Raw genomic sequence first — 13,700 nt, forward strand, 5'->3', positions numbered from 1 at the left:
GAACTGCCAGAATCATTACACCTTTTTTTCAAGCATTCTGCCAGTTTTTGAGGATTTTGCCATTGTTCAGGGGTGAATTTCCAACACACTGGGGGTGCCAACTGCTCTAGATGCCTGCCCATATCCACCCATACTCCCTGCCACCCACAACTATACTGCCTCCGGGCAGATCTCCGGATGAGCTTCATAAGTAGTTGTTTAACTTTAAGCAGAATCTGAAGTGCATTCATGAGGCAGAACAACAAGACTATGGTATTCTGAGTATTCCAGAAATATTCAATATCTTGGAGAGCTATTGTGACAAGCTCAGGGGATAAGAGGGTGGTGAAGGAGGAAGGCAGAGTGACCCAGGAGGATACAGGGGTGGTGAAGGAGAAAGGGAGAGTAAGCAAGTAAGGAAAAATATCCTCCCCTTTCCCCTCCACAGATTGACTCTCTAATGGAGAAAAACAATAGGTATAATTGCTAATAGTTCCCAAGATGCTGTTTCCAAAGTACAGAGTCCACGATGTTACTGAGTATAAATACCAAGTTAGAGTCATGACCAGATATTTTATCGTCTCATAAGCCATTGCTATAACACTTAGTACCATAATGGTCTGAAACCAGGGCCCGGAGAGGAGAAACAACACTACAGAGAGCAAATACGGAAAATAATGTACTATAATACTCAATTTGGAAAACAGGCGCAGCAGAGTTGTGATTAAAGCAATCAGCATCATGACAAGTGACTATTAAGCAGGTCTAATCCTTACACCAATTTTAGTTTAACACACTCTGATCAGATCTGCCGTTATCTCAACCTTTCGGGCCCCACGTTGGGCGCCAAAAAGACTGTCGTGGTTTAACCCGACCGGCAGCTAAACACCACGCAGCCGTTCGCTCACCCTCCCCCCTCCCTCTCTGGGACGGGGGAGAGAAATGGAAAGTGAAGCCCGTGAGTTGAGATAAAGACAGTTTAATAAGACAGGAAAAAAAAATAACAAAATAATAATAACAATAATAATAATGATGATACAATGGTGATAATACGAAAGTAATAATAGTATGTACAAACAAGTGATGCACAATGCAATTGCTCACCACCCGCTGACCGATGCCCAGCCTAACCCCGAGCAGTCCGGCCCCCTCCCCCCGGCTAGCCACCCCTATATAGTGTTTAGCATGACGTCAGATGGTATGGAATACCCCTTTGGCTAGTTTGGGTCACCTGTCCTGGGTCTGTCCCCTCCCAGCTCTTACTGCACCCCCCAGCCTGCCCGTTGGCAGGACAGAGCAAAGGCTGAGATGTCCTTGGCTTAGTATAAGCACTGCTCTGCAACAATTAAAGCATCGGGGTGTTATCAGCACTCTTCTCATTCTAAGCCAAAACACAGCATTCCACCAGCTACTAGGAAGAAAATTAATTCTGTGCTAACTGAAAGCAGGACATAAATTCATGCCTGATCAGAAGGAATATTTTCAAATTGTTACATTTTATTCACATATTGATAACGTTCTACAACATCATTCACAGTCACCATAACAGGCTATCACAGGATAGACTGTAAAAAAAATGCATATTCAGAATATATTAGATCATTGGCTTTTCTTGGGAAAATGACTAATTTTTTTCAATTAGAACAGAATAAACATTAAGAATATATTTGCAGTGCTTTGTTTTGTAGAGAAGTTTGTTCTAAAGGAAAAAAAAAAATTAAAACACCCTAAGGCCCTTCATTGAATTTCAAAATCTGTATCACAGTAGAGTAATCTCATTTTCATTTTCAGTATCTCCTTTACTAACACCAAGCTTTGAATAGATGGTATTATTGCAGCCAATGAATGGGTTACATTAATAGTAATGACTTATATACTTATGCATGAGCATGAGTGTATATATATATATATATACACATATTTGGTTTTGTTTCTTTCCAGTCTTTTGCATCATTCATATTTCCTATTGGCTTGCTACATGTATGTAACAAAAAGTGATTGTTAACAACTAAAGGAAGGAAACATGACTGCAGTACAGTACTGGGTAATCACTGTCTGAATCAAATTACTGTTTAAAAAGAATGAATGCTATCAATCCTGAATGAAACCAGTTCCTTATGGACATCTACCTGCTGAAGAAAATCCTCACCCTTAATGGAAAAAAGGTAAAGTCAGCAATGCTAATTGTGTGCACTCATCTACAGGAAGGAACAATTTAAACATCCATATCAGCCTCAGCAGCGGGTGTGTTGCAGGACACATGGGCACTTTACATAACGCTAAATTTTGTCCTACAAACTGGGCTTGCAAACATTGACTAGCATGACCTACACAACCCTGTAATTGAATATTCATAACAGTACACGTTAAAGATGGAACAGATTTAACAGTGCTCCCAAACCCCATGTAGAAATACTCATATATAAATAACTAGCTGAACTTCTTGGAGCAAGAAAATCATTCCAGTAAGATGTTTTAAATGAATTATTTTTAAATATAGGGATAGTCACAATGGCATCTGAAAATTATTTTTTTTCTTTAAGTTCCACTCCTGTCACAAGCACTGTTTCTAGAACTGCCTAAGCAACTTTAGTTGATCTGCTTCTTAACTTTATGGAGCAAGCAATGAGTTTTCAAAACAGAGTTCTGAACATTTATTAATTTAGAAAATCTAGCAATGAACTTCCAATGCTGAAACTTATTCAGAAATCAGATGCACCTTTTATTTTAAACTCACAACTTTAAATGTACTGGGGGACATACTAAAAGACTAGCACTTCTTTTCAAGCATTGTTAACAGTCACATATTTCAACTTCCAACATTTTTTGCCTTCTGCATAAAAAGGATTTTTTTTGCAACACATATGGTGAATGAGATGATGAAGTAATAAACTTGTCACAGCTGGTCAGAAAATACAAACAAGAGCACATCATAGCAGTGAAACTTGAATAATCAATATAAAACACTCAAGAAATAAGCATACATTGGCTTACAATACAGCAATACAATCTAATACAGCAATAGCTGTACTGGCCAGTAATAGCTGTCTGACTAATGAAAATACAGGATTATATACACTGAACAGTTCTTGTAAAATAACTGGGCTTTGTTTATCTGAGTCAGATAGACAGAACATGGAGAATTGGATGGTTAAGGACTATCAGTCAGAAACTTTGCAATGTGTCTGTTCCCAGACTGTCTTAGCCAATCCCCCTCCAGAAAAACTGATAGGCAGCCATTTGAGATTACGGGCACTTTAATAGACTTAATAGTTTAATTACCAATTTTAAAAGGAGGAACACTTAAACTCAAAAAGGGCAAAATTCAAAGCTTGTGCAGATTACAGGTGATGAAATCATGAAGGGACTCCATAGATGCTGCTGTATAATTTGCATATAGATTAAATTTTTAAAAAGGAACAGTGATGGCACTCTTTTTTGTTGCTGTTGTTTTTCCTGATGCTGGATTTTATTTCCAGAGTAAAATAATAATCATGCCTATTTTGTAACCGTTGGCAGCATTCTTTTGAGGTTTATCTCTTTGTAGCTCGTTACCTCTTGGGAATATACAGAGCTGCGAATTACAAGTATTTTCCTAAAAGAATTAGTCAGAAAAAACAGAGAGCAATTCTCTCCACCTTTTCTGGTAGCTGTTGTGATGGTTGCCTTACAAAGAGAGAGAGCCCAGTTTATTACCAATTGGTTTTGTTGTGGTCATGGTAACAGACAAAGGAGAAAAGCCATGGTTCATTCAGTTTGTATGCTATTTTCTTTTAACAGAGAAAGAATTTCGTAGCTTTGCTGTACATTGGTTGGTTTGGTACTTTTCCTGTCTATCAGTAACCTTAAGGACATTTTTCTTGGTACATTTCTGTATTGAATTCATGTCAGCGTCTGAAAAACAGGACTTGAAAACAAGTAGCAAGAATGATCAAAGTATGTTGAAAAGTGAAGATTTTTCTTCTAAGAGTCTGATCCTGAAAGATAGTGAGTACCTAATGATTTGTAAGGTACCTGTCTTAATTTTAGCTGCTTTTATTACTGATATATTTTTTTTCTTTTTTTTTTCTTTTTTTTTTTCTTTTTTTTTTTTTTTATTCCCTTTAACCTGAATGAATCATATGTTTGTCTCATGCATAAATTTATCTGTATTGCAAGCTTTGATTTTCCTTCCATACTTGACAGTGCTTAAATCTGATTACTCAGAACCTGTTCCTGTAACTGGATCTGTGAAGGAACATCTTGTCCTTGTCCCCTTGGTAACAGTGTATCTCTGTGTGGCAAGGAGAGTTCATGTAAGTTCTTGCTGGTAATGGGAATTTTCAGAGATGCAATGAACTGCCCCATATGGGTCCAGTCATAACAGGATTGGACTGCAGATAGCCATTTTTCTGGCCTGTAATACAAAGGGATGGACATTGCAGTATGACTATAACAAATGAGATGGTGTTCAATGTCTGCCACAGGCCCCTGGGTCACCTTAGTCATGTTGTTTTCCCTTCAACATTTCAGTATCCCTAACTGTAAAAAGTAGATGGTTGTGCTTATAACCTTCGTAGAATCACTGGGAAAATGTGTTCTATTAGTATAGGAAAAAATATATTTATATTGTTCAAAACACCTGAACAAAAAGTCAACTACAAGATTCCGAAGGGGTGCACCTGCTTCTGCTGTACTCCCAGTAACATTGTTGATGTTACAGTAAGGATTTTCATGTACACTTGTTTTATGTGAGCAGGTATAGTTAAGGCAATAAACACAGATTAAAACATGTCAGCTATTGAATCAGCTGAGGAGTTAACTGACCTACTCCGTAATCTACTGTAGGTATATATAAATCTGCATATCTATGCACCAGAGCATAATAAGGCAGCAAGGATTTTGTAAATTTCATAACTGGAGTCCTTGTATATGAAGTAATTTTGCTAGAGTTTCTGGACCTCAAGGAGCAAGATATAGCTTGGTCTAGTATTAGTAAATGCAGTCAAACCTTCTCCATTAAGTGGAGGTAAAATATATTTTAGAAAACAAACTCTGGGAGGGAAGAAGAACTCATTTTTGAAAAGTGGATACCCACAGAGGATGTCAAAGCTCCATATGGCCTCTCAAATCAGTATTTAGCACACTAGTGTTCATTTTATATACCCGCATGCTAATCTGAGCATCCTGATGGAGAATTTGTGTTTCTAACTAAAATTACCACACTTGCAAATTGAGCCCCTGACAGTAGGCCTACCTACAAAATCTATTTAAATATTGTTTTAGTGTTTTAACTTTTGCCTCATAGATTTCATGGAAACTTGTTTTCTGATGCACATGCTGAGCTGTTAAATTGTGTTTTCTTTTTGTTAGGAAAGGAAGAGAGGGGATGGCACACAGGCATAAGTGAGAATATTTTAGAGACAAACACTCTAATGAAGTGTCCTTGAAAAGTTAGACAGCTGGGCACAGAGAATTGATGCAACCATCTGGTTAATTCTTTGACAGTAATGTTCAAAGTAAGCAGCTTGTCATATTGATACAGCCTGTTACCTCTGCTGTTATTATTATATATAATTATAAACTGCATTGTTTTTGCTTTTGTGTAAAAAAATATGTATACCTTTCATTGAATGATATTTTAAAACTTAAAAAATATTCACACATATTACACAGTTGCATATCAAGAGATATTCACTTTTCCAAAGCCACTGTTGTAACAACTGTTCTCATTTGTGCAGTATAGAACATTGGGCAAGTTTTTACATTCAATGGAAAGAAACAAAATTCAAAATAATGAACATCCTTATTTTTTAGCATCTGAGTACTTGCTCATTTAGGCTCAAATCATGAAAAAAAGTATAGAGGTGGTTTTGAATAATAAGAAGTGGGGGGAGGTGAGGAAGCATAATTAAAGAAACAAACAATCTGGAAATTCATTTAGTGTGTCTTTCTGTGTTACCAAACAAAAGTGTTTACCAGAGTTGTTTGAAAACTTAAAGAAAATAAAGCTTGAAAACTGGAAGGGAAAATGTCAGTTTATGTCCTTTGAGAAACCCTTATCTAAAAACAAATCAGAGGTCTTATTTTAGCTTGTTTCTTGCACTGAATTGCAATTTTTGGTTGTGTGGGATGGGAAATGTGATAAGGAAGAAAAAATAATTCTGGGTGTTGGTTTATAACCTTTTAAGCTGTACATCACTCTCTTGCAGCAGTTTTAAGTCTATTTTTGATCCAGAAAGGAAAAGAGATTAAAACACTACTAAAGGATTTTTCCATCTATCACATCTATTGACTTCTTTTTTACAGTTCTTTTACTTTCCATGAACCTCCCCAGTCAGGATTATATGGATATGTGAGTGTAAATGTGGTAACACTTGACAGCTTGTCATTTTATATAATTTCTATTAAGAAGAAGGTTTACAAGGCTTCAAGCCAAGTTGGGGATAAAAATTAAAGTGTTTTACACATGTAATGATTTCTGGATTTTGTTCTAGTATGAAATTTAAAGATGGTGAGTAGAAGGCAGAGGTGTAGTAGAAAATGCATATCATTATTTTTGAACCACTGAGAAAGTCTAGACAGTCTAGTATTCTTTCTAGTTTCACCCTTTAGGGCACTGAAGATGGGCAGACTTCCTCAGCACTTACGTGATGTTCAATGGAAATCTAGACATGCAGATGTGAAATCCCCAAAGAAATTTGAAGAGCTTTCACTTTGCGTCACAAAATATTAATGAATATGAATGGCAATTTTTATAGATCTATTACCAACCAGTTGTCCATAAGCACCCATTTGAAGATTTGAAGATTAATGATGTGGCTTCCCCAAAGAAGAAACTTACAAACATAAATAATTAATTCTATTTTTACATAAATTCACTGCAGTCTCTTTCTGGATGTTGGCATTTAGCTAGAGAATCTCCAGCTGTGTAGAACACATGGACTTGTAAAGTCAGTTACTCACGGGATTTCTGACATCTGGGAGTGAAGCCCACAGTGGAAACACAATGGGTAATACAACAAGGTAGGTGAGCTGCTTGCGTGGGGTGTCAGGCCAGGCCAGGCTGAGTGGCTGGTCCTCATCCTCTTCATTCTGTAAAACAAACTGCAGTGAGCAGAGTATTGAAGTGGATAAATGGGGCTAGGGATTGTTTAAATTGCGGCCATTAGGACTGTACTGTATTTCAGTAAGAACGCAGGGGGTCTGAAAACATCACATTAACACCACATCTTCCTAGCAACATTAGCTAGAACAGTCAGATGGTTTGGGCCAGGCTATGTGGTATCTTTCCAGCACAGGCTGCCTGACAGTGTCTGACTGCATCTATACTGACAGTGATGCTGGTCCCTTGGGATGCATGGAGAAGTGTTGCACCTTCTCCCTGGAGGGGAGCAACACATGCTTTGTGCCTCTGATACGTTATTTCATCTTCCTGCAGGCTCTCCCCTGGGATATGTGCTTGTCTAACCAGAGATCAAAACTGGTCTGGACTGCCCCAGTTCTGACCAAATAGATTGATATTTGTATAAATATATGTGTGGTGGTACACACGCACAGATACATGCATATATGCATAACAACTATATATATGTGAATACATGTATATACATGTATACATATACACATATATAACTTTTTAAGCTCTTCTGAGTAATTTAAACATTACTTTTCAAGATACATGTGCATGTATTCCCTTGTTGAAAGGACCATAGGACAATTCAGGCTGGCAGGGACCTGGGGAGCAACCCTGCTCAGGCTGCTCAGAACTTTGCCCAGCTGGGATTTGAAACCCCACCCCAGAGGTGAAATCACTTGACACTTCCGTGCTCTGGCTCCACAGCTGAGCTGTTCAGGTGAGGAAAAGTCTTCTCATCTCCACCATGAGCCACTTGTGTTTAGACCTGCCACAACACAGCAGTCTTCTTCACAACTTAAAACAACATAAAACTAAAAGAAATTCATTCCTCTCTTATTTGAGTAGCTGATTCTAACATCAGTCTTTAATATCCTTTTATATGTAAGATCTTCACCTCTCATCTGTATTACAGAGTTGATGTATAGGGACCTTTTCCCCGACAGAAAACATTCCAGCTGCCACACGTTTCTTTTTCCCTAGTTTGCCTCTGCCACCAAAATGGAGCCCTTTAGACTGCTGCAGAAATAAAGCAAAGTAAGCACATTTCAGCCTTTTGGGTCTACATTTAAAAACAACCTATTAACTTTTATGGCAGGTAGGCAATGACTCTAGAATTGCACATGGATCTAACATTGCATAGAATATGGCAAAAGGGAAAAAAATGGCCTAAATGGTCTGTCAGACAGAGGTGTATAATGCAAATCCTATTCAGACTGTGGAAAGATTTTTCTAGAGAGCTCCATGAAGTAAGTCCATGAATAAGTCCCTCCAAAAAAACAGTTGCATGGGGAATAATCAACGGGAGTTAGATATTTGTGCACACCTACTGAACTACAGTCTTATTGGCATCATGGAGACATGGTGGGATGGCTCCCATGACTAGAATGTTGGAATGGAGCGATACAGGCTCTTTAGGAAGGACAGGCAGGGGAAAAAACGGAGCAGCTGGAGTGTCTGGAGCTCTGCCTGGGAGTGGGTGAGGAGCTGGCAGAGCCTCCCTAAAGGGAGGGCAGGGACAGGTGACATTGTAGTGGGGGTCTGCTACAGGCCACCTGATCAGGAAGACCAAGCAGCTGAGGCCCTCCACAGGAAGAGAGAAGCAGCCTCATGTTTACAAGCCCTGGTCCTCATGGGGTACTTCAGCCACTCTGGCATCTGTTGGAGGGACAGCACAGCAGGGCACAGGCAATTCAGTAGGTTCTTGGAGAACAAGGAGAGGTGTTATGTTGGACCTTGTTCTCACCAGTAAGGAAGGGCTGGTGGGGAATGTGAAACTCTAGAGCAGCATTGGCTGCAGTGACCATGAAATGCTGGAGTTCAAGATCCTGAGGACAGAGAACAAGGTGCACAGCAAGCTCGATACCCTGTACTTTAGAAAAACATACTTTGTTTTCTTCAAGGTTCTACATGGCGGAGTACCACAGGATAAAGCTCTGGAGGGAAAGGGAGCCCAAGAAAGGTAGTTAATATTCAAGGATCACCTCCTGCAAACTCAGGAGCAATGCATCACAACAAAGAAGAAGTCAGACAAAAATGCCAGGAGGACTGCACTGATGGACAATGAGATCCTGTCCAAACTCAAAAGAAGGCCTACAGAGAATGGAATCAAGGACAGATAGCCTGGGAGGAATACAGAGAAGTTATACGAGCAGCCAGGGATCACATTAGAAATGCAAAAGCCTTTATAGAATTATATATGGCCAGGAACATCAAGAGCAACAAGAAAAGCTTCTTCAGATTTGTCAGTAATAAAAAGAAAGGCTAGAGAAAGTGTGGACCCTCTCTGGAAGAGACCTGGTCACCTGCGATATGGAAAAGGCTCAATGTCTCAAAGGCTCAATGAAGTACTCAATGGCTTTCTGCCTCAATTTTCACCAGCAAGTGCTGTAGCCACACAGCCAAACTCACAGAAGGCAAAGGCAATGACTGGGAGAGTAAAGAACTGCCCACTGTGGGAGATCAGGTATTCTACCTGGACTTGTGGAAAGCATTTGACACTGTCCTGCACAACATCCTTAACTCTAAATCAGAGAAACATGGATTTGATGAATGGACCACTTGTTGGTTAAGAAATTGCCTGAATGGTTGCACTCAAAGAGTTGCAGTCAGTGGATCAATGTCCAAGTGGAGACCAGTGAAAACTGGTGTTCTGAAGGGGTTTGTAGTGGGACTGACAATGTTTAAAATCTTTGTTGGTGATATGGACAGTGCAAACGAGTGTTCCCTCAGCATGTTTGCAGATGGCACCATGCTGTGCCACTGGTGATGACACCAGCAGTTGACATGATGGCAGGAAGACATGCCATCCAGAGGGACCTTGGCAGGCTTGAGAGGTGGGCCTAGGCAAACCTCGTTAAGTTCAAGGCCAGGTGCAAGGTCATGTATATAGGTCTGGGAAATCCCAGGCACAAATGTGGGCTGGGCAGAGAAAGGATTGACAGCAGCCCTGAGGAGAAGGACTTGGGGGTGTTGGTTGATAAGAAGCTCAACATGAGCCAGCAATGTGCGCTTGCAACCCAGAAAGCCAGCTGTATCCTGGGCTGCATCAAAAGAAGCATGGCCAGTGGGTTAAGGAAGGTGATTCTTCTCCTCTGCTCTGCTTCATGAGACATGAGACCCCACCTGGAATACTGTTCTGCGGTTGCCAGCACAAGAAGGACATGGACCTGTTGGAGCGAGTCCAGAGGAGAGCCATGAGGATGATCAGACAGATGGATCATCCTCCTGTGAAAACACATTGCGAGGACTTGGAGTTGTTCGGTCTGAGAAGAGAAGGCTCAGGTGAGACTTATAGAAGCCTTCCAGTACCTAAAGGGGTCTACAAAAAGCTGGGGAGGGACTCTGTGTCAGGGAGTGGAGTAATAGGACAAGTAGTATTGGCTTTAAATAGAAAGAGGGCAGATTTAGATTAGATGTTACGAGAAAATTCTTCACTCAGTGGGCAGTGAGGCACTGGAAAAGGTTGCCCAGAGAAACTGTGAATGCCCATCTCTGGAAGTGTTCAAGGCCAGGCTGGATGGGGCTTTGGGCATCCTGGTCTAGTTTGTGCTGCTCCTGCCTGAGAAATCAGTCCTTTCTGCAATGGACCTGTTACTCTTCCCATAGATTGTGAGATATTACCCTTTCTTAACATTGCTTACATAAGCCTTATGACAAATGCTATAAAAAGCAGTCATTTAAACGACCACATCAGTTACCTTTATGAGCAAAAGAATTGTTGATGAAATGTCACCATATGTTGGTATTGTTCATAACATTTTCTACTTATTGCTTATTTTGGTTGAAGATCCAGTCTTAATTATTCAACAATTAATTGTTGAATATAGTTCAACTCCTCAATCGCCATGAAGTGATAAGATCCTAGACAAACAAGCCCACCTCTTCCCTTAGGCTCTCCTGACATGGAGATGTATGACTATGTCACCTGACATATGTGTACTGAAGTAAGCTCCTGTTTTCCTCTTGACGCATTGACAGACTGTAGCTATTTTGGGGATTATATGCTGATGTCAACAGAATACTGGGTTTTGTTAACCCCTATACTTTGTGAAACTCTCAACTTTTGTGATTCTAAGATGGCAGTAAAGTGTCTAGGTCGTAATTGCTATTGTTGTTAAAAGATTTTAAAAACACATATGTAGACACAATTTGTAACACTCCACACAGCACTTAAGAGGCTACTGAGCAGCTAAGAAGCTAGCCTTTGCCTTTAGCTTGCAGCTCTGTACCCTTTGGTAGATGATCAGTACCTCACAGCTATAACATATTGAATCCTGACTTTTGGGGGACTATGTTGGTGCAGTAGTTTGTGTGGTTACTTCCTAAAATGCAAATCCATTCCTTTTCCATTTTGGTAGATGCTCTTACAGTGGGAAAACCAAACTGAGCTGGATGTTCAGCTTTGAAATGTGATGATTGAGATAAAATTTGAGCACAAAAGGACCAATCGAAGGGTTGCCTAGGTAACTTTTTCAGAGTGGCCTGTGTATAATTCAAGCAGCAGATTCAGCAGGAATAAAGCTCCATAAATGACTGCTTCACAGAGTACCAAAGGACAAAGTATTTTCTGAAATTGTCATCTTTAAATATTAGCCATGATCAATAACCACATTTAATTATTACAAAATCTTTATGATAGTCTAAGTTTGCACATGAGTTTGTGCAATACTGGTGCACACATTATTTCAGCAATGGTCCTCATTCTGGTCTTGTGCCTGTGTCAAACAACATTGCTGTAGCATGAGCACAAAAGCAATACGAAAGGCAGTAGCAAAGCAGCACAAAGAATTACATCTGGAGGTCTTCCAGATGTGTCCTGGGGAATCTAGTTCCATATTTATGAGACTTTTTCACCTTCAGGTTGTACTGCCTCATCCATCTCCCTGTGATAACTGCACTCAAAATATATACCCAAACTTGAGCTCACAGTGCAGTAGGGCAAAACCAATTTTCCTTGTATCTCCAGGATGCATGAAAGATGCTACAGAGTGGATCTCCACTTCCCATTTCATATAAATCAGAATCAGCATCTGATTTTCAAATGCTGATTTTCCAAAAATCAGTAGAAGTAAGGATGTTAAACACAGTTTTAAATCTAGCTTGCATGAATTTCAAAGCAATTCTGAACTTCTTCAATGAGGTTGAAGAAATGAAAAGGAAAGAATTTTCACAGCTATAAAACCACACTAATGTGGGTTTATGCTCTGGACAACACTGAGATACAAAACGACTTAGCACAGATTTATGTTGGAGATTGCATACACTGTCTGTGGTTTCAACCTATCTGCAGTGAACATACTCCCTATGCATACTTGCTGTTTTCAGGAACTGATACTGAAGCAATATTTTTGATTTCTTCTAATCTGTGTGATGAAAACTCAATTGCAAGGTTACATGCACTTCAATTCTACAATGCCAAGAAGAAATACTTAATGATATACATGGTGGAGTTCAACTACCTACAAATAGACATGTTGGTGCCATTTGAGGCACCTCCTGGCATCTCATTTGACCTCCTGGTACATAATCAGAAACACAGAATATTCTGCTGTTTTATAACAGACCTGCCACCACACTGATAAGTGATTTGAGGGAGGTGGGAGGGGATCAAGTAGTAAAAAATCTCTACAGTTTTGTATAATATGGCAAGATTGCTAGGCCAAGAGGATAGAAACAGCCACACTAAGTCATAGGGGTCTGGAGAACAGGTCTTATGAGGAGAGGCTGAGGGAGCTGGGGTTGTTCAGCCTGGAGAAAAGGAGGCTCAGGGGTGACCTTATCACTCTTTATAAGTACATTAAAGGAGGCTGTAGTGAGGTGGGGCTTGGTCTATTCTTCCATGTGCCTGGTGACAGGATGAGGGGGAACAGGCCAAAATTTTGCCAGGGGTGATTTAGGTTGGATATTAGGAAGAACTTATTTACCAAAAGGGTTGTTAGGCATTGGAATGGGCTGCCCAGGGAAGTAGTTGAGTCACCATCCCTGGAGGTCTTTAAAAGACATTTAGATGTTGAACTTAGCGATATGGTTTAGTGGAGGACTGATTAGTGTTGGGACAGAGGTTGGACTCGATGATCTTGAGGTCTCTTCCAACATAGACAATTCTGTGATTCTGTGATACACAGAGACCATTTAGATCAGTATTTTGCTTCTGGCAATAGCCAGACATAGGTACTCACAGAAGAAACATTGGAATGTGTCATATGTTTTCATCTTCCTTGAATTAAAGGTTTAGCCAGAAGCTGCATTAGATCTCCGTTTGTAATAGCCGTTAAGTGTTTCCATTAAATTCTCATTAGGTTCCATAATTATTTACACTATTTATTTACTGTATACTATTTTATTTTTTCTTGCTTGTGCTTGGGGTTGTCTTTTTGTTACATATAACCTTTTACTGCTGAATATCATATTTATACTCATGCATAGATGGGATATATGCTCTATTCTAATGCATATTAATCAATAACAACCAAATTAATTTTCTTATAGGCAAATGATCCCCTTGCATGTCCTACCAAGGCTAGTAGAATACATCTGTAAATAATAAAAAATATAGTTTTGATTCCTTATTTTGAAGAAATTAGACAAGAATTGTCATTTTGTT

General features: G+C 39.6%; 1 protein-coding gene across 3 annotated transcripts in view; it reads right to left on the reverse strand.

The window, feature by feature from the left end:
• The window catches only part of SLC24A2 (solute carrier family 24 member 2), a 180,080-nt gene that overhangs the window by 60,570 nt on the left and 105,810 nt on the right, over nucleotides 1–13,700 (reverse strand). For all 3 annotated transcript variants that reach the window (XM_082783252.1, XM_082783251.1, XM_082783250.1), the window contains one exon: nucleotides 6,925–7,053. In XM_082783252.1, coding sequence (XP_082639378.1) covers nucleotides 6,925–7,053 — 129 coding nt within the window. The remainder of the gene's footprint in view (nucleotides 1–6,924; nucleotides 7,054–13,700) is intronic.

This window comes from Aythya marila (genome assembly GCF_965140915.1).
Source record: "Aythya marila genome assembly, chromosome: Z".
Classification (NCBI taxonomy): Eukaryota; Metazoa; Chordata; class Aves; order Anseriformes; family Anatidae; genus Aythya; species Aythya marila.